A 22,031-nucleotide genomic window follows, 5' to 3' on the forward strand; every position below is an offset into this window, starting at 1 on the left:
GGGCTCAAACCCATGTCCCCTGCATTTGCAGGCGGATTCTTAACCACTGCGCCACCAGGGAAGCCCTGCATACTGATTTTTGACTGTTAATTGTTAGTTTTTTTTATTTCCTGGGTCCTAAGGAAAGTGACTTTACTTCCTCAAGCCTCAGTTTCCCATTCGTACAATAAGGTGTAAATATACCTGCCTCACAGAATCATTGTGAGGATTGAATGAAATAACATACGTAAAGCACATGGGCCCTGCTCATAGTAAATATTCGATAAAAGTTCATTCCCTTCTTCCTTTAAATATGTAACTGTTTATCAGACTACCTTTAATTTAATGCCGTTCTCTTCTACTCCCTCAGATAGTTATGACCAGAGTGCATTACAGGCAGTTCAGCTGGAAGACGGCACCACAGCTTACATCCACCATGCAGTGCAAGTCCCACAGTCTGACACCATCTTGGCAATTCAGGCTGATGGGACAGTGGCAGGTCTACACACTGGGGATGCCACAATCGATCCCGACACCATCAGTGCTTTGGAACAGTATGCAGCAAAGGTACAGCATTTTACAATGTGAAGAACATCCCAGATACAGCTTCTTTATCTTTCACTAAAAGAAAAGAAAGCAAAAAAAAAAAATAAGAAACTAGGAATTCAGAGTCAAAATCAGACAGCATCAAGGAGAAGATCAGCATTTATCTTAAAAGAAGTGAAGGGTAGAAAGAAACATTTGAAGACAAAAAAAGGAATGGAGTAAAAGCTTATAGAAGAGAAATGGGTGGCAGGTAATTCACACAAAGATATACTCAAGTATGAGTGCCATAAAAGAAGCAATGAGGTATAGATGGAACTGCTTATGAATTATAAAGTAGAAACTAGAGTTTGGAAAGGTGAAGGAAAATCTCAATTAAGTTTTTTTTTTTTTTTTTTTTTTTTTGCGGTACTCGGGCCTCTCACTGTTGTGGCCTCTCCTGCTGCGGAGCATGGGCTCCGGATGCGTAGGCTCAGCGGCCATGGCTCACGGGCCCAGCCGCTCCGTGGAATGTGGGATCTTCCCGGACCGGGGCATGAACCCGTGTCCCCTGCATCGGCAGGCAGACTCTCAACCACTGCGCCACCGGAGAAGCCCCTCAAATTGGCAGGTGGACTCTCAACCACTGTGCCACCGGAGAAGCCCCTCAATTAAGTTTTACATCAAAAGGGCTGTGTTTTTTTCCCTGCATTGAAATTATATCATTTATATAATTTAAAAGGTTTTTCCCCCATTTTTTATAATGGAAATTTTCAAACACACACAGAAATAAATGATAATGTACCCATGTACTTATCTCCCAGCCTAAACAGTTATCAATATGTGAAAATTTTTTTAAGCTTTATTTTATTCCTGTAGGTGTCCATTGATGGAAGTGAAAGCGTAACAGGTTCAGGAATGATTGGAGAAAATGAGCAAGAGAAAAAAATGCAGGTATGTAAGGCTACTTTTTTATATTAGAATCTCTTTCTCTTAGCATTTCTGAGCCCTTCTAGGGATGAAAGCAAGAACTCACTACCTCCCTAGGAATATCTTACCAATTCAGAAAAACAGTGTATGCATTAGGCAGCAGCTTTCTCAGATTACCTCCTCAGGTCTCAGAATTCATTATATGGATGAAAGTGGCACTAAAGAAATAGAAATATCACAGAAATCCAGATGAAGCTTGTGTTCTGGAGTCCAAAACAGTTTTGGAGACCAGGCGGTCTTCTGTCTGCCCCACCCTCGGCAGCTTGTGGATCCTTTTTCTGGGCCTTCACCCTTACTGTGACTGACTAACCCTTGCTACTTTGTTTTTTATATGTTTTTGTTTCTTCTGTTTACAACTGATTCCCTCCATACTTTCCTTTTCAACTCCTGGAGAGAAGGTCCAGTCTAGCTAATTGTCATTGTTCCTTCTGGGCAAAGCTGTTTTTACTGCTTCTTCCAGACTCCTTCCTGGGCTGCAGATGGCCACTGGTTGGCTGCCCTTGATTCAGATGCTCACCTTGGGTCCAGTCCTTGGCTATCCCTTACCCAAATAACAGCCTAGAGCTGCAGAGCCTCGCCAAGGTTTGTAGTTAAGTACAGAGTAGTCACAGATGCATTCTGGGAGATCTACAAGTCAAATTTCAAGACTCTGTTATGAATTATGTGTTTTTGTGTTTGTTTGAGGGGTTGGTGTTTGCGTGGGTGGATGTTCTTGGAGCTTATATAATCACTGTAGTATATTACTGCTTTAATGCTGCTCCTTTTTTTCTCAGCAATTATCTCTAGTATTTGGCTGACTGCTCCCTCATAGTTTTTTGCACTCTTCCTAGTGTTTTATCATATTTAACTCCTAAAGTTATTGCTTCAGGCAACACTTTTTAACTTGAGCATTAGCATCACTACTTAATGCCATTGAGTAGTACTGTTGGGGGTTATCAAGAAGATTTTATATTTATAATAATAATAAATAATAAAAGAGGGCTTCCCTGGTGGCACAGTGGTTGAGAGTCCGCCTGCTGATGCAGGGGAGGCGGGTTCGTGCCCCGGTCCAGGAAGATCCCACATGCCGCGGAGCGGCTAGGCCCATAAGCCATGGCCACTGAGCCTGCGTGTCCATAGCCTGTGCTCCACAACGGGAGAGGCCACAACAGTGAGAGGCCCGTGTACTGCAAAAGATAAATAAATAAATAAATAAAATAATAATAAAAGAAATCACTGGTAAAAATTTGATGCTTTTAAACATTACTGGATAGCCAGTATTTCTATTTATCACTGAAGTGATGCCATGAAGTAGCAGTAATATAAACACAGTTTGTAAATCATTAAGCCCACCAGCTTTGAAACTACATGATTCTTGGCAAAAGTTTCAAGTCTTTGAATTCATAAAATGAGACTTTAATATTTTTTATACTGCAGTATGTCAAATCTATCAAAGTCAAACTCTACTAAAATGCAAACACAGTGTAAATATATACAAGAGATGTAGGTCAATGCCTTGGAGTGGCCCAATAGGGTTCTGTCTCTTATTAGTGACTAACAATTAAGTTTTTAAATAATAGAATATTTTTAAAGAAAGACAGTTGTAACTACACTTGTAATAAACTAGAATAGGTCTTACAAAAAATGAGTGAATTTACCATTGGTCCGTATAACATTATACTATTAGCATAAAATTCTATTACGATCAATAATTAATTTCTGAACCCAGAAACATACTAGGAATTCAGAACTGCTGAAACAGAATGTTGTAAAAAGCACGCTTACTCTTTATCTGCAGATATATAACCATTTGGTGTTTGTGCCAATAGACAAAGAAAATGAAGAAAGTTGAATAGGATTTTTGTTCTGACTGTAGCTTTTTCTCCTTTTCCCTTTGTACCTCTCCTTACAGACTAGATCTATGCTGTCCAAAATGTTGTCGCTACTGAGCACTTGAAATGTGACTAGTCAGAATTGGCATGTGCAATGAGTGTAAAATACATACCAGAGTTAAAAGACTTACAATGAAAATAAGAATGTAGGGCTTCTCTGGTGGCGCAGTGGTTGAGAGTCCACCTGCCAATGCAGGGGACACGGGTTCGTGCCCTGGTACGGGAAGATCCCACATGCCGCGGAGCGGCTGCGCCCGTGAGGCATGGCCGCTGAGCCTGCGCGTCCGGAGCCTATGCTCCGCAACGGAGAGCCACAACAGTGAGAGGCCCGCATACAGCAAAAAAAAAAAAAAAAAAAAAAAAAAGAATGTAAAATATCTCATTAATAATGTCTCCTGTTGATTACATGTTTAAATGATAATATTTTGGGCATACTAGGTAAAATAAAATAATTACTAAAATTAATTTCACCTGTTTCTTTTTCCTTTTAAAATGTAGTTACTAGAACATTTTAAATTATATATGTGGGGACTTCCCTGGTGGTGCAGTGGTTAACAATCTGCCTGCCGGTGCAGGGGACACAGGTTCCATCCCTGGGAAGATCCCACATGCCGCGGAGCAGCTAAGCCCGTGCACCACAACTACTAAAGCCTGCGTGCCTAGAGCTCGCGAGCCACAACAAGAGAAACCACCTCAATGAGAAGGCTGCGCACTGCAACAAAGAGTAGCCGCTGCTCGCCACAGCTAGAGAAAGCCCGTGCGCAGCAACGAAGACCCACCACGGCCAAAAAAAAAATTATATATCTGGCTTGTATTTGTGACTCATATTTCTCTTCATTAAGTGCTAGACCAGAAGTTTCTAAATCTTCTATCCTCCAAAACAATTGAGTACCATAGTTGAGGTTGAGGACCCAATACGTGGTATTAAAAGGTCAAAATATCCCAGAAGAACCGCTGCAAATAAGCAGGACCTGTAACATCTTGGTTTGTCTCTTAGTACTCATCCTACTTCTGCCAGAGTTGCTTAAGAAGTTGTAACTCTGTGTCTGGCTGAACTTTAAAGTAAAGAGGTCTATACCTCTTTACTTTTTTTTTACAGTCTTGTTTCAAAGCTTTAGATTTTTTTTCATTGTGATGCTTACAGTTTAGAGCTTTTTCTTTCATCTATAACATAAGCATACTAGTTGTGCTGCTGAGCTGATCTCTTACTTGAAACCAGATTTCATAGAACAAGAAAGACCTAGAGTATCTAAAACTTAATGCGCTTGTGGGAAGGCAGTTTTGCCCCCTGGGGGACATTTGGCAGTGTCTGAAGACAAGTTTGGTTGTCACAATTGGGGACATATTCTGGGTAGATGTCCTGCAAGGCATAGAACAGCCCCACTACAACAAAGGATTATTCTGTTCAAAATGTCAGCAGTACCGAATTTGTTTTGTTTTGTTTTGTTGTTTTGGTGGTACGCGGGCCTCTCACTGTTGTGGCCTCTCCCGTTGCGGAGCACAGGCTCCGGACACGCAGGCTCAGCGGCCATGGCTCATGGGCCCAGCTGCTCCGCGGCATGTGGGATCTTCCCGGACCAGGGCACAAACCTGTGTCGCCTGCATTGGCAGGTGGACTCTCAACCACTGCGCCACCAGGGAAGCCCCAGTTGTACCGAATTTGGAAACACTCATCTGAAGTACTCTGTTTAAGGTTGCCCATGTGTTCAGTTGTAAGAACCATAAGGATGATGGGATATATGTGTTTCAGGGAGGCTATGACTGTTGTCATTGCCCTTCAGCTACACCACCCTTAGTTAAGCAGAACAGCGTGCTATTAAAGTAACATGTAATTTGTAATAAAAACATCTCAGTCGAGCTTCCATTCTGCTATGTAGTATCTGTGTGACTGTGGGCAAATTACTTAATTTCTCTGGATCTGAGACTTATTAGCTAAATGAGAACAATAATCTTTGCCTTACCCATCTCGTGGGGTTATGAAAACCAAATGAGAGTTTCATTTGATTAATATTTTAGGTAACACATGAGAATGTAATTTGTAAATGTGTTAGCATCATGCAGCATTGTTGATGCTTTACATGTTCTGTTAGAATCCAAGGTCCTTTTTCATGGTTTCCATTAGTTTTGACTTCATTAAAAACTAATTTTATTTACATTGGAGATCAAAGTCCTTTGGCTTGGCAGTTTTTAAAAACAATTTATTTTTATTTATTTATTTTTGTCTGCATTGGGTCTTCGTTGCTGCGCAGGCTTTCTCTACTTGTGGTGAGCGGGTGCTACCCTTGGTCGCAGTGCACGTGCTTCTCGTTGTGGTGGCTTCTCTTATTGCGGAGCATGGGCTGTGGGTGCATGGGCTCAGTAGTTGTGGCTCACGGCTCTAGAGCTCAGGCTCAGTAGTTGTGGTGCACAGGCTTAGTTGCTCCACGGCATGTGGGATCTTCCTGGACCAGGGCTCGAACCTGTGTCCCCTGCATTGGCAGGCGGGTTTTTAACCACTGCGCCACCAGGGAAGTCCCAGAGTCATTTTTGAGCCAAGTATGGCAATCTGCACAGATAGGATGTGGCAGCACCATCACCACATTCCCACAGAGTAGAAAGTTATTCTTCAATTTTCATGGTACCTCAATTTCTAAAATAGGTCATAATCTTTAAAAAACCTCTAACATCAGTGCAGTTGTTTAAAGTCTTGTGTTGAGTTCCAGGGAAGTGATCTTCTACTTAACACTATGTAAGTATAGACTAGGATCATATGGATTGTAATGCCTCCCACAGGCGACTCAAATGACCTAACCCCCTCTTTTCCTTTGCTTTTGAAATTGAAAATGATTTTTACATTGTTTAGAACATATGTCCTAAAATACATATATACATTATAAATATATATACATACACACACACACACACACACACACACACACACACACACACACACACTCTCTCTCTCTCTCTCTCTCTCTCTCTCTCTCTCTCTCTCTCTCTCTCTCTCTCTCTCTCTCTCTTAATTCCCTGGACTATGTCAAGGAACACCTGCATATAATGCATTGATGGATGCTCCCTGGCTTGACTTTTCTAGAGTGGGAATCGACGTGTGAGCGCTGACTATGCCCCCTTGTGGATCTCCTTTTGACTTCTTCCAGAGCTGCTGACTTCAGCCATGGAACAGAATTAACCTAACTGGCTCAGCATGATAGAATCTTCATAAAATGATGACCTGAGTCTGGAAAACCACATTACAGTTTTATCTTTTTTATCCTGAAAATTGTAATTTCATCTACTTTATTTCTGTATAAATAATTTAAATCATACTTTTTGTTTCATCTAGATTGTCTTACAAGGACATGCAACGAGAGTAACTGCTAAGTCTCAACAGAGTGGAGAGAAGGCCTTTCGATGTGGCTATGACGGATGTGGAAAATTATATACAACAGCTCATCATCTTAAGGTATATATGAAGGAAAGGCTGTGTCTAGTTATGAGAATAGGGCATTAAATGCGAATATAATGTGTTTGCAGTATTCAAACACCATTGTTCTCCCCCACCTATCAAGATACAAATACACTAACACAAAAGCCTATGCAGATTTTAGAAACTGAACTCTTTGAGGGCTTGGACTATGCTTTTTTCATCTCTGGCTCCCTCAGGTCCAGCATACTATGTGACACATGATAGGGGTACTCTACATATTTGAATACAGTTTTCTCAAATGTGAAATCTATGTAATTACATGGGAGATATATGTGTAATCATTCCGTTAACAGTGATTTGCTGAAATATAGTGAAAGTTGGTGTTAATTTGTCCTGTCTGTCAAATACATAGGCCAAGTATTTTGATTGCAGCTAAACACAACATACCATGACCCATAAAAATAATAGCTAACATTTATTGAATAACTCACAATGTGTCAGGAAGTGTGCATTTAGCATATTTGGAATAACATCCCTAGAGCCCATCTCCACTACTTATCAGTGTTTACATGTTACTTGACCTCTTAAGTACCTCATTTTCCTTATCTATAATATTGGATGATAAAAGTACCTCCCTCAATGAGTGGTTGTGAGAATTAAGTTAGTTAATTCTGTACATGTAAAGTACTGAAGAGAATGGCCTGGCATGTGGTAAAGGTTCAGTAAATGTTGGCCATTGTCATGAGTATTCATTTGTCACAGCAGCCCTCTATCGTAGGTACTATTATGTCCCCACTTTACAGAGAGGACTTTGAGGCTGAGAGAAGGCAAGTGCCATGGCCACACCACTAGTCAGCAGTGAAGCCTTGCCTCAGATTGAGGCCCCTCTGCCAGCAGCCTCCACACTCTTAGCCTTATGTTGTGTAGCATCTCCTTGTACTCCTGCGTCTCACCAGGTACATGTTCCATTCAAACACCTTTGACCACTCTAGAAAAACTTGAACCTCTTATTTTTTAATTTATATATATATATATATTTTTTAATTTTTGGCTGCGTTGGGTCTCCGTTGCTGCACACGGGCTTTCTCTAGTTGCGGCGAGTGGCTTCTCATTGTGGTGGCTTCTCTTGTTATGGAGCATGGGCTCTAGGCACGTGGGCTTCGGTAGTTGCAGCACGCGGTCTCAGCAGTTGTGGCACGCAGGCTTCAGTAGTTGTGGCTCACGGGCTCTAGAGTGCAGGCTCAGTAGTTGTGGCGCACGGGCTTAGTTGCTTTGTGTCGTGTGGGATCTTCCCGGACCAGAGATGGAAGCCGTGTCCCCTGCATTGGCAGGCGGATTCTTAACCACTGTGCCACCAGGGAAGTCCCCTGTTCCTTATTTAAAATGAGTACTTCTTAATGTACAACATTTGGTCTGTATTGAGAATTATTGACCTGTAGTTTTTGAGAAAAGAAGTTATCTTTTGTTTTTCAAAAATAACATACAAGCAACAACATAATTCAGCAGTGGGGAAATAAAAATGTCTCTGTGGAGACCATCCACCTGTGGAGTGCCTCAAGGAAATAAACTCATGCCCGTGTTTTAATAACAGGTGCATGAGCGATCACACACAGGAGACCGGCCTTATCAGTGTGAGCATGCAGGCTGTGGGAAAGCATTTGCAACAGGTAAAAACATGAATTTTCTTTGTTTCTTGGTTCCACTTGGGGGTCAAGCAGAGACGGGTCAGAGGCAGGAACTGACCCCTTGCCTTGGTCTGAATTAGTGGGCACACAGTGACTAGTTTTCCAATCTCTCCCTTACTGCGTTTTGTCCTGCTTGCTCTGTTCTCTCTCTGTGTTCTCATTTTGCTCCTCAGACCTGTTTCTGCCTACTGTGTTTGTTATTTCACTCCACACTCTGCTTTCTTTTAGCAGGAAAAACAAAAGTCGAGCATTAAAGCTGACACAGAGTTTAACATTAGGACAGACCTTAGGGGGAACCATGGGAAACAGGGGCTTAGCAGTGGGACGGGTCCCTCCCAGGTACACATCCAAGAGGGCCAGAACTGTTGCCAGGCCTCCTGACTTCACCCTATTCCTCTTTCCATGTCACAATTCTTTTTGGTTTTGTTTCTCAGGATTTTTTCTTTTTTATTATGAAAATTTACAAACATTTATATAAATGAAAAATGTTAGAGTATACCACCATAAACAGTTCAGCATGCATATCAATATTTGTTTACATTTCTTTTTTGAGGTAAAATTTACATACAGTTTACTGTACAAATATTAATTGTAACATTCTATAAGTTTTTTTCCTGTATTCATCCATTTATTCATTTATTTATTTAAAAAAAAATTTTATTGGAGTATAGTTGATTTACAGTGTTGTGATAGTTTCAGGTGTACAGCAAATGAATCAGTTATACATATTCATATATCCACTCTCCCCTTTTTTTTTTTTTTGGATTCTTTTCCCATATAGGCCATTACAGAGTATTGAGTAGAGTTCCCTATGCTATGCAACAGGTTCTTATTAGTTATTTTATATATAGTAGTGTGTATATGTCATTCTGAGTCTCCCAATTTATCCCTCCCACCCCCCACTTATCCCCTGGTAACCGTAAGTTTGTTTTCTACATCGTGACTCTACTTCTGTTTTGTAAATAAGTTCATTTGTACCCTTTTTTTTAGATTCCACATATAAGCAATATCATATGATATTTGTCTTTCTGTGTCTGACTTACTTCACTCAGTATGGCAATCTCTAGGTCCATCCATGTTCCTGCAGATGGCATGATTTTGTTCTTTTTTATGGCTGAGTAATATTCCATTGTATATATGTACATATCTTCTTTATCCATTCCTCTGTTGATGGACGTTTAGGTTGCTTCCATATCCTGGCTATTGTAAATAGTGCTGCAGTGAACATTGCAGTGCATGTATCTTTTTGAATTATGGTTTTCTCCGGGTATCATGTCTTGATTCTACTTCAAGATTTTGGGGTATGAGTTGTAAACATCTAATAAGATTGGGGCACTTTAAAAAAGAAGCACACAATCTCTTCTAGACAGAGATGAAACTATTGAATTTTCAGCAGGACAGTCCTGAGTTGTCATACTCTTGTACCTTTTTAATAGTTATTCTGTTGTGTTTGCCTAGTATTATATCCTTGGTGTTTACTATATTTTTCAATAACTTAATCTCAGTGGGCATGCTTAGAGGGGTCTTGTGTAATTACATTTCTTTTAAATTTTTCTTAAAGGTTATGGATTAAAAAGTCATGTCAGAACTCATACAGGAGAAAAGCCATATCGGTGTTCAGAAGATAATTGTACTAAATCTTTCAAAACTTCAGGAGATCTACAAAAACATATCAGAACTCATACAGGTACTGGTGTGAAGAAATGTCATATCTAGGCAAGGAGTTCTTAATCTGCAGGAAGGAACTTGGGGAAGTAGTTTCTGGAAGCGTTTCAGGGAGTCAACGTCAAGGGCTTCTCTTAAACTCCCAAAACTCCATGCAATTTGCCATTCGTGCATGTATGCTTCTTTCCAGGATGAGGGCCTGTAACGCTGTTAGATTCTCAAAGGGGTTCATGTTCCAAGAGATTAACGATGGCCCTAGACCACCAACCCTCTCAGTTTTCAGGAATTATCTGAGCAACAGTCTTATTTACCTAGGATTATACATCTACTTAGTAGCGCAACAGAGACCAGAACCTAAGGCACCCAATTCCTTCTCAGTTTAGTACTGCTTCTTCTGCATTAAGCTGCTTCTAAAAAAAGTGTCTGAACCCCTCACAGCCCCACAGAAAGAAAGGCTTGTTACTTCCTTGTGATCATCTCCCCTGTCCTTAAATTCCTTCTCTGCTTTTCCTAAAGGGTACTTTGTTCTTATCTTCCCTCCCCTCCCCTCCCCTCCTTGTACTTGATTATTTGCAGATTGGTAATATAAAGGTAATTATTTGCTTTGGATCAGAGCTGGAAGAGTTTCAGAAACTGTTGATAAGAGATGCTATTATAAGCTGTTGACTAAGTAGTATAGCATAAGGTCCTTTAGTTTGAGATTTTACTGCAGATGTTTTAAACATAGTGTTATCGCTTTGTCCCCAAATACTTCTAAGTATTCTGAGATAGTTTAGCAGATTTTCATGGAGGATTCTTCCAGTCATTAAAGTTTAACTTTTAGTTCAAATATGATCCCAAATCGGCTTTACTTTACAGTGTTCAGGAACAAAGCTGTAGGTCCCTGCTTCTATTTCATTCGTGCTCTTAGTTTTATCTGTTATATCAGAGGCAAGCGTCTCCAAGCTCCTGAGAATAGTAATATATTCAGCAAGGATTTTTGATTCATATTATGCGTTAGACACTAGATTTTAAAAGGACCAAAAATTCTTTTTCTTCAAGTATTATAGAATAAAGTAGGAGGTAAGCTTTTAGGGGATTCTAGGGTTGTTCTAACTTAATCCTTATTCCAAATTCTATTTTTCTTTTGTATTTCTTTATGATATGTATTTCTTTGTCTTCTTTTCTCAGCTCATTTTTTAATATGCCTTTCTGGGTAATTCCATTTTGGAAAGTCATGTAATCAGTGATGAGTTTTGAATACTATTCAGATTTTCCTATGTAAATTTAAGTTTGGAGTAGATGATGCTGTTGACAGAAAAAAAGAGAAAAAAACTCAAAGGGAAGTTCAATACAAAAAGGCTAGAGTCTGAGCATGAATGATCCTAAGCAGAATTGAAGGATAAGACATTTCAATTTTCTGTGTATTTTTGCACCATTTAATGTATTTCCCTTCGTGTTTTCAGGAGAAAGGCCCTTTAAATGTCACTTTGAAGGCTGTGGTCGGTCTTTCACAACATCGAATATCAGAAAAGTGCATATTAGGACACACACAGGAGAAAGACCTTATTACTGCACAGAACCAGGATGTGGGAGGGCATTTGCCAGTGCAACCAATTATAAAAACCATGTGAGGATACACACAGGTAATGGTCTCTAATTCTTGGTCTTCTGTCTTTCAAGGCTCAATTGAATTCCTGCCTCTCCTATAAACCATTTACAAGTAATCTCTTCCCTCCTTCCTGCCACTTGGCATGGTAGAAATGGATTATGCAACTTGAAAAAACTTCACCTTAGCATTTTTTTTTTTTTTTTTTGCGGTATGCGGGCCTCTCACTGTTGTGGCCTCTCCTGTTGCGGAGCACAGGCTCCGGACACGCAGGCTCAGCGGCCATGCCTCACGGGCCCAGCCGCTCCGCGGCATGTGGGATCTTCCCGGACCGGGGCACGAACCCGTGTCCCCTGCATCGGCAGGCGGACTCTCAACCACTGCGCCACCAGGGAAGCCCCACCTTAGCATTTTTACATTTATTTATTCAACAGTTATTGACCATCTGCTCTTTGTTCCCCTGCCAGGCACCAGAAATACAGAGACAGACAAGATATTTTCCAGGACAGTTGATTTAGGGAGGCATAGTAGACATGATTATTGCAGAGTGTCTATGGATATATATTTTTAACAGCTTTATTGAGATATAATTCACGAACTGTACAATTCATCCATTTAAAGTATATGATTCATTGTTTTTTATTATATTCACAGGGTTGTACAACCATCACCAAAATCCAATTTTAGAACATTTTCATCTCACCTGAAAGAAACTCCATACTTGTTAGCAGTCTTCTCCCACCCTACCCCCCAGCCATAAGCAATTATGGATTTTCCCATTCTGAATATTTCATATAGATGTACAGTATATGGTGTTTATTGTCTGGTTTCTTTCCCTTAGCATAATAGTACTGAGGTTCAGCCATGTCATATCAATAGTTCTTTCCTTTTTAATTACTGACTAGTATTCCTTTATATGAATGCATCAAATTTTATTTATCAATTTACCAGTTATTTTCACTTTTTGGCTATTATGAATAATGCTGCTGGAGTATTCATGTACAATTTTTTGTCTGGATGTGTGGTGTTTTTATTTTGGCTGTACCACACAGTTCTTGGGATCTTAGTTCCCTTGCCAGGGATTGAACCTAGGCCCTTGGCAGTGAGAATGCAGAGTCCTAACCACTGGACCACCAGGGAATTCCATTTTTTTCTTTTTTTTGGATATATGTTTTTATTCCTCTTGGGTATACACCTAGGAGTGGAATTGTTGGATCTTATGATAACTTTGTTTAACATTTTGAGGAACTGCCAAATTGTTTTCCAAAGTGGCTGCAACATTTTACGTTCTCACCAGCAATGTATGAGGGTTCCAATTTCTCCACATCCTAGCAAACAGTTGTTGTTATCTCTCTTTTTGATTTTAGCCATCATAGTGTGTGTGAAGTGGTATCTACCTCATTGTGCTTTTGATTTGTATTTTCCTAGTTTGCTAATGACGTTGAGCATCTTTTTATGTGCTTATTGGCCATTTGTATGTATTTTGGGGGGAAATGTCTGTTCAGATTCTTAGCCCATTTTTTAAATTGGGTTGCCTTTTTTTTGGTTGGGTTATAAGAATTCTTTATTATATTCTGCATACAAGTCCCTTGTTAGGTATGTGATTTACAGACATTTTTTCCTGTTATTGTGGGTTTTTTGTTTTCGTTTTTTTTTCAATTTCTTGATGGTGTCATTTGCAGCTCAAAAGTTTTTAGTTTTTTTTTTTTTGGCCACGCTTCATGGTTTGCAGGATTCCTAGTTCCCCAACCAGGGATCATACCCGGCCCCCTGCAGTGAAAGCACTGAGTCCTAACCACTGGACTGCTGGGGAATTACCCAAAACTTAAAAAATTTTTTTTTAATTGGAGTATAATTGTTTTACAATGTTGTGTTAGTTTCTGCTGTACAATGAAGTGAATCAGCTATATGTATACCTATATCCCCTCCCTCTTGGACCTCCCTCCCACCCTCCCCCATCCCACCCATCTAGGTCGCCACAGAGCACCGAGCTGAGCTTCCTGTCCTTTATAGCATGTTCCTGCTAGCTATCTGTTTTACGCATGGTAGTGTATATATATCAATCCTAGTCTCCCAGTTCGTCCCACCCTCCTCTTAAAACGTTTTAATTTTGATTCTCCACTTTGTGGTTGTATTTTTTTTTATTTGAAGTATGGTTGATTTATAATATTGTGTTAGTTTCAGATGGTTGGTTTTTTTTTGTTTTTTTTGTTTTTTTTTTTGCGGTATGCGGGCCTCTCACTCTTGTGGCCTCTCCCGTTGCGGAGCACAGGCTCCGGACACGCAGGCTCAGTGGCCATGGCTCACGGGCCTAGCCGCTCCGCAGCATGTGGGATCTTCCCAGACCAGGGCACGAACCCGTGTCCCCTGCATCGGCAGGCGGACTGTCAACCACTGCACCACCAGGGAAGCCCAGATGGTTGTATTTTTGATGTGAGTGGAAAGGTGAATGAGAGCGAGATTTTTAATGTATTGTTTTTATTACTGATATTAAGAGTAAACTTGTGATAATTCAAAATGAAAAGACATTTTTGAAGAATGGAACTTTGGTTGCGTAAGTTAGTCTGCATTCTGCAGACCCCTGGATATCTCTGGAAATGTTTTCAGGCATTTACAACAATCCCTTTCCTTTGAAACTGGTACATTCACAAGTTTTGAATACTGCTATGGACAGAGGGGAAGCCTTAAGAGGATTTAAAGAAAATTTGTTTTTTTAGGAAAAAAATCACTCTGTCAATACCATAGAAAGAAGTTAAAGGGAGATGAGACCATAAGCAAGGAGACTGATTAAGGGCCGTTCGAATATTTGAAGTGAGTGAGATGGAGAAGGATAAAAATGAAAGACATTGAAGAGGTAACAGCAAAGGACCTGGTGACCAAGTTAGTCATGAGGAAGGATGTGGAGAAGAGAAAATCCTATTGCACTGTTGGTGGGAATGTAAATTGGTACAGCCACTATGGAAAACAGTATGGAGGTTCCTCAAAAAATTAAAAATAGAACTACCATACAATCCAGCAATTACACTTCTGGGTATTTTAATGAAGAAAACAAAAACACTAATTCAAAAAGATATATACACCCCTGTGTTCATTGCAGCATTATTTACAGTAGCCAAGATATGGAAGCAACCTAAGTATCCATTGATAGATGAATGGATAAAGATGTGATACACATAGGGAGTTCCCTGGTGGTCCAGTGGCTAAGACTCCATGTTCCCAATGCAGGGGGCCCGGGTTCAATCCCTGGTCAGGGAACTAGATCCCACATGCCTCAACTAAGAGTTTGCATGCCGCAATTAAAGATCCTGCATGCCACAACTAAAAGATCGTGCATGCTGCAACTAAAGATCCCACATGCTGCAACTAAAAGATCCCGCATGCCACAACTAAGACCCAGTGCAGCCAAATAAATAAATATTAAAAAAAAAAGATGTGATACACATACAATGGAATATTAGCCATAAAAAAGAATGAAATCTTGCAATTTGTGACAACATGGATACCTAGAGGGTATTAAGCTAAGTGAAATAAGTCAGACAGAGAAAGACAAATACCATATAATTTCACTTATGTGGAGCTTAAAAATAAAACAGACAAACGTAAAACAAAAACAGACACATGGATAGAGAAAACAAACCTGGTAGTTGCCAGAGGGGAGGGGGTTGGGGGATGAGTGAAATAGGCGTGGGAGATTAAGAGGTACAAGCTTCCAGGTATAAAATAAATGAGTCATGGGATATACAGCATAGGGAATATAATCAATAATATTGTAATAACTTGGTACGTTGATAAATGGTAACTAGACTTATTGTGGTGATCATTTTGTAATGTATAAAAATATTGAATCAGTATGCTATACACCTGAAACTAATATTGTAAGTCAATTATACTTCAATTTAAAAAAGTATAATTTCAAGACAAAATCACAAAACAACCCCCCTCCCACCAAAAATACAAATTCATTTCCATCTTGACTGTGGTTTGGTGCCACCTAGTGGCAGTTTCTGCTCCAGCCTAAATATGAATAGGGCTGGTTCTCTGAGTTGGAATTGCCTGACATTTCCCTGCCTGGCCTTGCCCTTGTCATATCTCCCCCACAACCATTCCCCAAGATAAGAACTTTAACCTGCCCTGCTTTGAGAATGCAGGCTGGGCAAAGGACAGAAGCAATTTCAATTACTAATGTCTAAGACGTATATTACAGATTACATTAGTGATTTTATATTTGTGGTTGGTTTTACTGGTTCAGAACCATGGAAAAAGATGGAGTTAACCCAAGAAAGGTGTAAAATGAGAACAAACTGGGATATGCATATGTATACACACATAAACACATTTTAGAGAGTATATGAGTTCATACTAGTACATCCAGTTCCAGCTCATCTTACAGAGCTCTTTTCTTCCCTCATTCCGTATTTGTATGTCCCTTCTTCCATAGTAAGTGCTCTAGCTTCCAACAACATTGACACATTTATTCATTGCTTAATCCTTTATTACACCTAAAATAGTTTCAGAGTTGTTTTGCCCATAGCACTACAATAAACAAGCCTACCAAGAAGAGCTGAAGATTTGTTTGCAGTTTTCCCCACTCCAGCCCGGTCCAAGACTGAGAGCATTAGTCAAATACTGTGTGTATGAATTACTTTAATTAGTTTATTCTCCCCCTGCTACCCCCCACCCTGGCCCTGGCTCCCATACCCCTTCTAAGTGGTTACAAGTATTCATTTAAACTAAGGTTGGGGGGACTTCGCTGGTGGCGCAGTGGTTAAGAATCTGCCTGCCAATGCAGGGGACACAGGTTTGAACCCTGGTCCTGGAAGATGCCACATGCCACGGAGCAACTAACCCCGTGCGCCACAACTACTGAGCCTGGGATCTAGAGCCCGTGCTGCGCAGCAAGAGAAGCCACCACAATGAGAAGCCCACACACCACAACGAAGAGTAGCCCCCACTCACTGCAGCTAGAGAAAGCCCAAGCACGCAATGAAGACCCAGTGCAGCCAAAAATAAATAAATAAATAAATTTATAAAAGAAAAAAAACTACAGTTAGGTTAATTTGTTCCAGTTTGCTCTCAGTGTTAGATTCCCCCCACTACATATTAACAGTGTCTAGATATTTTATGATATTAAATAATTATTGTTAATTTTGTTATTTAAAAACATCCATCTTTTATACAATCTGAAATTTATAGATGAGATAGAATGCTATCTGGAGCTGTTTCAGAATAATCCAGGGTGGGAAGAGGGGGCAGAAATGTGTGGTGAATAAATGAAACTATATTGGCCATAAATTGATAGTTGAAGCTAGATGATTGGTACATGGGGTTTATTGCACTGTTTCTCTATACTTTTGTGTATGTTTGAAATTTTCTATAATGAAAAGTTCTAAAAATATATGTACTGCCTACATTGTTCTCAGACTGTTTCATGGAAAAAGAATTACTTTGTATTGAGTTGTTTTTAGTGAATATTTAATAGCTTTTGATTGGATGCAAGAAGTCAACTGAAGTTAATATAAAATGTGTGTCCTTTTAGATTTACTGAAGTGTCCAAACTATGTCTCATAGACTTTTTAGAAAATCTTTGTTTATTATCCTTATAAAACCCTTAGGGTGGGATTTCCCTGGTGGCACAGTGGTTAAGACCCTGTGCTCCCAGTGCAGGGGGCCTGGTTTCAATCCCTGGTCAGGGAACTAGATCCCACATGCATGCCACAACTAAGAGTTCACATGCCACAGCTAAGGAGCCTGCCTGCCGCAACTAAGGAGCCCTTCTGCCGCAACTAAGGAGCCCATGTGCCACAACTAAGACCCAGTGTAAATAAATAAATATATATATATTTGGGGACTTCCCTGGCAGTGCAGTGTATAAGACTGCGCTCCCAATGCAGGGGGCCTGGGTTCAATCCCTGGTCAGGGAACTAGGTCCCACATGCATGCTGCAGCTAAAAGTTCTCATGCCACACAACTAAGGAGCCCACCTGCTGCAACTAAGGAGCCTTGGAGCCCCAACTAAGGAACCCACCTTCCACAACTAAAACTTGGCACAACCAAATAAATAAATAAAAATTTTTAGAAAATAAATAAATAAATATATTTTTTAAAACCCTTAGGGTAAGCTACATTAGTTATACTAATAATTGCATTTATTATTGCCATTATTAGTAAAGTATCACTAATGATATCTAGATTATCTAGTTACAGGTAACAATAACAGTTTCACCAAATCTTAGAGTTAACTGGGCAATAAACATCTCCATCCTTATTTTTCACATCCCTTGTAATTAAGGGGAAAGTAGTATTCAGGCATGGGATGAGACTCAGGGTGCAGACCACCTTTTGATCCAAGTTGAAACCATAGTTAAGGAGTCTTTTCTTGTTCACTGCCTCCTAGCAGGATAGAAAGGGATTTGACAGCTATTTATTTTTGCCACTAGAGGTTCCCTCTCTCTGCCTCCTCCCCCACCCCCTCCCCCCTCCCCCCACCAGAAGGTATGGAATGATTATGCCTTCATAGGTAAAAGTTGATTTTTTTGTATGTGTGTGCTGTTCTTAGGGGAAAAGCCATATGTTTGTACAGTCCCTGGGTGTGACAAAAGGTTCACAGAATATTCCAGTTTGTACAAACATCATGTTGTTCACACTCACTCCAAACCGTACAACTGTAACCACTGTGGGAAGACATACAAGCAGATCTCCACGCTGGCCATGCACAAACGGACAGCTCACAATGACACTGAGCCCATCGAGGAGGAGCAGGAAGCCTTCTTTGAGCCTCCCCCAGGTAAGGGTTTTTTCCAGTATGTCTATGTCTGTGTTTGAAAATCAACAGTTATGAATGTAATTTATGACTTAAAGCATTTTCTCAAATCATAAAGTTTTTCAAATAGTCACACAAACATATCATTTACAGCTGTGATAATTGCTATCAAAGAAAGGCGCTTAATGCTCTGGGATATAAGAGGGGAAGTTAGTCTAGTCTCGTAGGTCAGAGAAGGCTCCCCTGAGGAAGTGATTTTTGGAGAGATCTACAGGGTGAATAAGGGTTAACTTGGTGTAGAGTCAGGGATGTGGGGGGTTGGGGGGGTGGTAAACAGGGAGCAAAGGCAAGAGAATGATCCAAATAGGGGGATTGGCACAAGCGAAAAGCCCTGAGGTGGGAGAGAGCACAGTAAATCGGAGAGACTGAAAGAAGCCTGGCCAGCATGGCACTTCTGCTTGGGAAGGTGGTATGAAATGAGACTGCACAGCAAGTCAGGGGCAGCCTAGACTATTTGGGTGTATTAAGATGTTGGTCTTAATCATAAGAGCGGTGAAGCACTCCCAGATAACTCTTAGTTGATTCATGTGCTATTCAGTAGTGTTGTTGGAGACAAAAACATTCATTTCAATAAGGATAAACTCTTGGAAAAAATATTTTAGAGAATTAGATTCTATGATTTCAGTTAAATAAATCAGCATAGTTAAACAGGTAAAATGAAGTAGGTTTTTCTAAAACAAACAAACAAAAAGAAACATATGTTGTCCTATTTCATTGAGTACCTTCTAAATGGAGTAAATTTGAAAATTAAAACATCTTCACCCATTCTTAACAACTAGTATTGAAGTGTTGAAAAACATTTAGGTAGGAAAAAAATGGTTGGAGAATAAGGAAAAGAACAGATCATTCACTGTCTACTCAGATAATTCCCTGGAGTTCTAATTTGTCTTTTCAGATATCAGTCATGTGATAGTAAGAAAATAACAATTCCTTCACTCTTCTATTTTTTAGTTTTTTTATTTTTGGCCACGCCACATGGCTTGTGGGATCTTAGTTTCCTGACCAGGGATTGAACCCAGGTCCCTGGTAGTAAAAGTGCCTAACCACTGGACCACCAGGGAATTCCCCCAAATTCCTTCACTCTTGAATGCTATGCTGTTTTCTAGCCAAAGCAGTGTAAGTGTGCATTGTTAGATATCACAACAGCTGCTAAATGTTACAATTAGAAAGCAGACTTTCATGATGTCAAACTTAGGTTTAAGACTGTTCCTCTTTTAAGCTTCCTCAATCTCTTCCTTAAATGTTGATATTTCAGATTGTCAAAATTTCTTGTGTTCTAGAAGATAATCTATAATAATATACATTTTGTTAAAAAAAATTAAAGTAAGATTGTTTTTCCAAGAATAAGGATGGGTTTATGTTCCTTTTCTCCCATATGGTCCCCTAGGTTTTGAACCCATTGGAATAATGGTATAATAATAAATATAATAAATAGCCATGGAACAGAACAAAAAGAAATGAAGTAATGAGTGTCATAGAGATTACACCATGATGACTATAGCTGTATGAGTGTAGGCATCAACGATAACTTTGAGAAGTACTCATAAATTAGCATATAAAGTCCTCCTTTGAAGGAAAAAAAAATATTTACCCTTTTTCTGGCATCATGAGAGGTGGAAAGCAATAGAAGAGAGGGATCAATAATCTTCCTGGTTGCCAAGTATGGCAATAATTGACTATTGAAATTGCTGTTTACTTGCTGGTTCTTTGTGAAATAAAGAAGTGGAGGGGGGCTCCTGTTCTGTTACTTACTAAATGGTTAACCTTAACCCAGATAATATGCCATTACGTTGTCTTTACACAATGATGTCACTGTGTACTCATGACTTATAATCAGTCACTTGTGTTAAAAGAGTAAGTAACTTAGTGTTAGTACGTTGTGTTTACATACCATTCTGGTTTTGTGGTTAATGTTTATGAAGGTTGTCTTATCATTTTTAGCAGCTTCTTAAGTGACTGCAAGGACTTAGTGCATACTTGCCATGTTGGAAGGGTTATTTGCCAGTTAGTCTCCCTGTACAGTTCCCCCACTCCCTGCCCCAGCACACATGCATGGTATCACATAATTACTCCAAATAAGAGAATAAGCAAGGTCTCTCAAAATTAGAACAGTTACACTTTATGTGGAAAAGTTTGGTTTGGTCTGCTTTGATTTGGTTTGGCTTTGCAAAAGAGGAGGTGGAGAGATTGGCAGGAGGTGCTGGAAGCCATTTTCATGGTTTAGAATTTAGGGACTTCCCTGGTGGTCCAATGGTTTAGACTGCACTTCCAATGCAAGGGCCTCGGGTTCAATCCCTAGTCAGGGAACTAAGATCCCACATGCCACATGGCCAAAGAAAAAAAAACATGATTTAGAATTTCATACACATGCCATTTAACTTTTGACAGTTTTCTCTGTAATATTTAAAATCTCCTCTGTTTTCTAAACAGCTTGGTTGTTTGATCAAATGAATAATTCATTTGTTTTAAACAGGTCAAAGTGAAGATGTTCTTAAAGGGTCCCAGATCACGTATGTTACAGGTGTAGAAGGGGACGATGTTGTGTCTACACAAGTAGCCACAGTAACCCAGTCTGGGTTGAGTCAACAGGTTACACTCATATCCCAGGACGGGACTCAGCATGTAAGTACCCACCAAAAGTCAAACAAGTTAAATAATATTTCTCTGAGCCTGGGCTTGAAAGGCAGGTTGGGTCCCAATTGAGGAAAGCCTTGAATTGGGGCACAGAGTTTGGAGTTTAGCTTGTAGGCAGTGCTGGATCTCCTGGAGGCTTTCTAGTAGCCTGTTGAAAGCGACTACCTGCAGGGAGATTAGTAAAGAGAGAAGGTTTGTGACTCTGTAGAATTCAAATGGTGTTATGGGTATTGTTCAAATGTGAGGTGGTGAAGGTCAGAACCACAGTGAAATTGAGGGCTTGAAAAGTAATAGATCCATATGAAACCCAATTCAGAGAAGGGATAGGATTGAGAAGTCAGCAGAGTTTTGGCTGAGGAGACGAGGACATCATTAAAAGATCCTGGCAAGTCAGTGATGGGCACATCTGTAAAATTTCCAGAGTGTGACTCTCTCCCTACCTGGAATCATGGGAGTTCACTTAACTAGCTTCACAGAATTAATAGAAGAGGTATCTTGATTTCCCCAGGAAAAGCAATATAATGGCTGTTGTTCAATAGTCAAACTTGTCATTGTTTTCTAGATGCCACTAGCCTAAAATAATTCAGACTTGATTTCATTTTTAAGCTCTAGCTAAGGTTGTCTTAATAACTGGTGGAAATAGACATATGGGGTTCTTTATCCTTCTATATCTACCTCTTCCATGGAGAACTCTCTTCTTACCTGCCTCTCTCGGACCTTTACCTCCCATGATTAATTTGCCCTCTGTGTTGATAACTGTTAATGTGCTGATGTTAGCTAGAAGGCAGAACGTATTCAGGATAGGAAAATAAAAAGCACTTGTACCATCCCATTCATTCCTCTTCCCCTTACTTTTGACATCACTAATTCT

General features: G+C 39.9%; 1 protein-coding gene across 7 annotated transcripts in view; it reads left to right on the forward strand.

The window, feature by feature from the left end:
• ZNF143 (zinc finger protein 143) overlaps nt 1-22,031 on the forward strand; it is a 54,646-nt gene that overhangs the window by 19,025 nt on the left and 13,590 nt on the right. For all 7 annotated transcript variants that reach the window (XM_060018475.1, XM_060018472.1, XM_060018473.1 and 4 more), the window contains 8 exons: nt 350-546; nt 1,381-1,455; nt 6,685-6,804; nt 8,360-8,435; nt 10,015-10,140; nt 11,564-11,743; nt 18,263-18,490; nt 21,000-21,148. In XM_060018475.1, the coding sequence (XP_059874458.1) occupies nt 350-546; nt 1,381-1,455; nt 6,685-6,804; nt 8,360-8,435; nt 10,015-10,140; nt 11,564-11,743; nt 18,263-18,490; nt 21,000-21,148 (1,151 nt within the window). The remainder of the gene's footprint in view (nt 1-349; nt 547-1,380; nt 1,456-6,684; nt 6,805-8,359; nt 8,436-10,014; nt 10,141-11,563; nt 11,744-18,262; nt 18,491-20,999; nt 21,149-22,031) is intronic.

Source organism: Delphinus delphis, chromosome 8 (genome assembly GCF_949987515.2).
Source record: "Delphinus delphis chromosome 8, mDelDel1.2, whole genome shotgun sequence".
Lineage (NCBI taxonomy): Eukaryota > Metazoa > Chordata > Mammalia > Artiodactyla > Delphinidae > Delphinus > Delphinus delphis.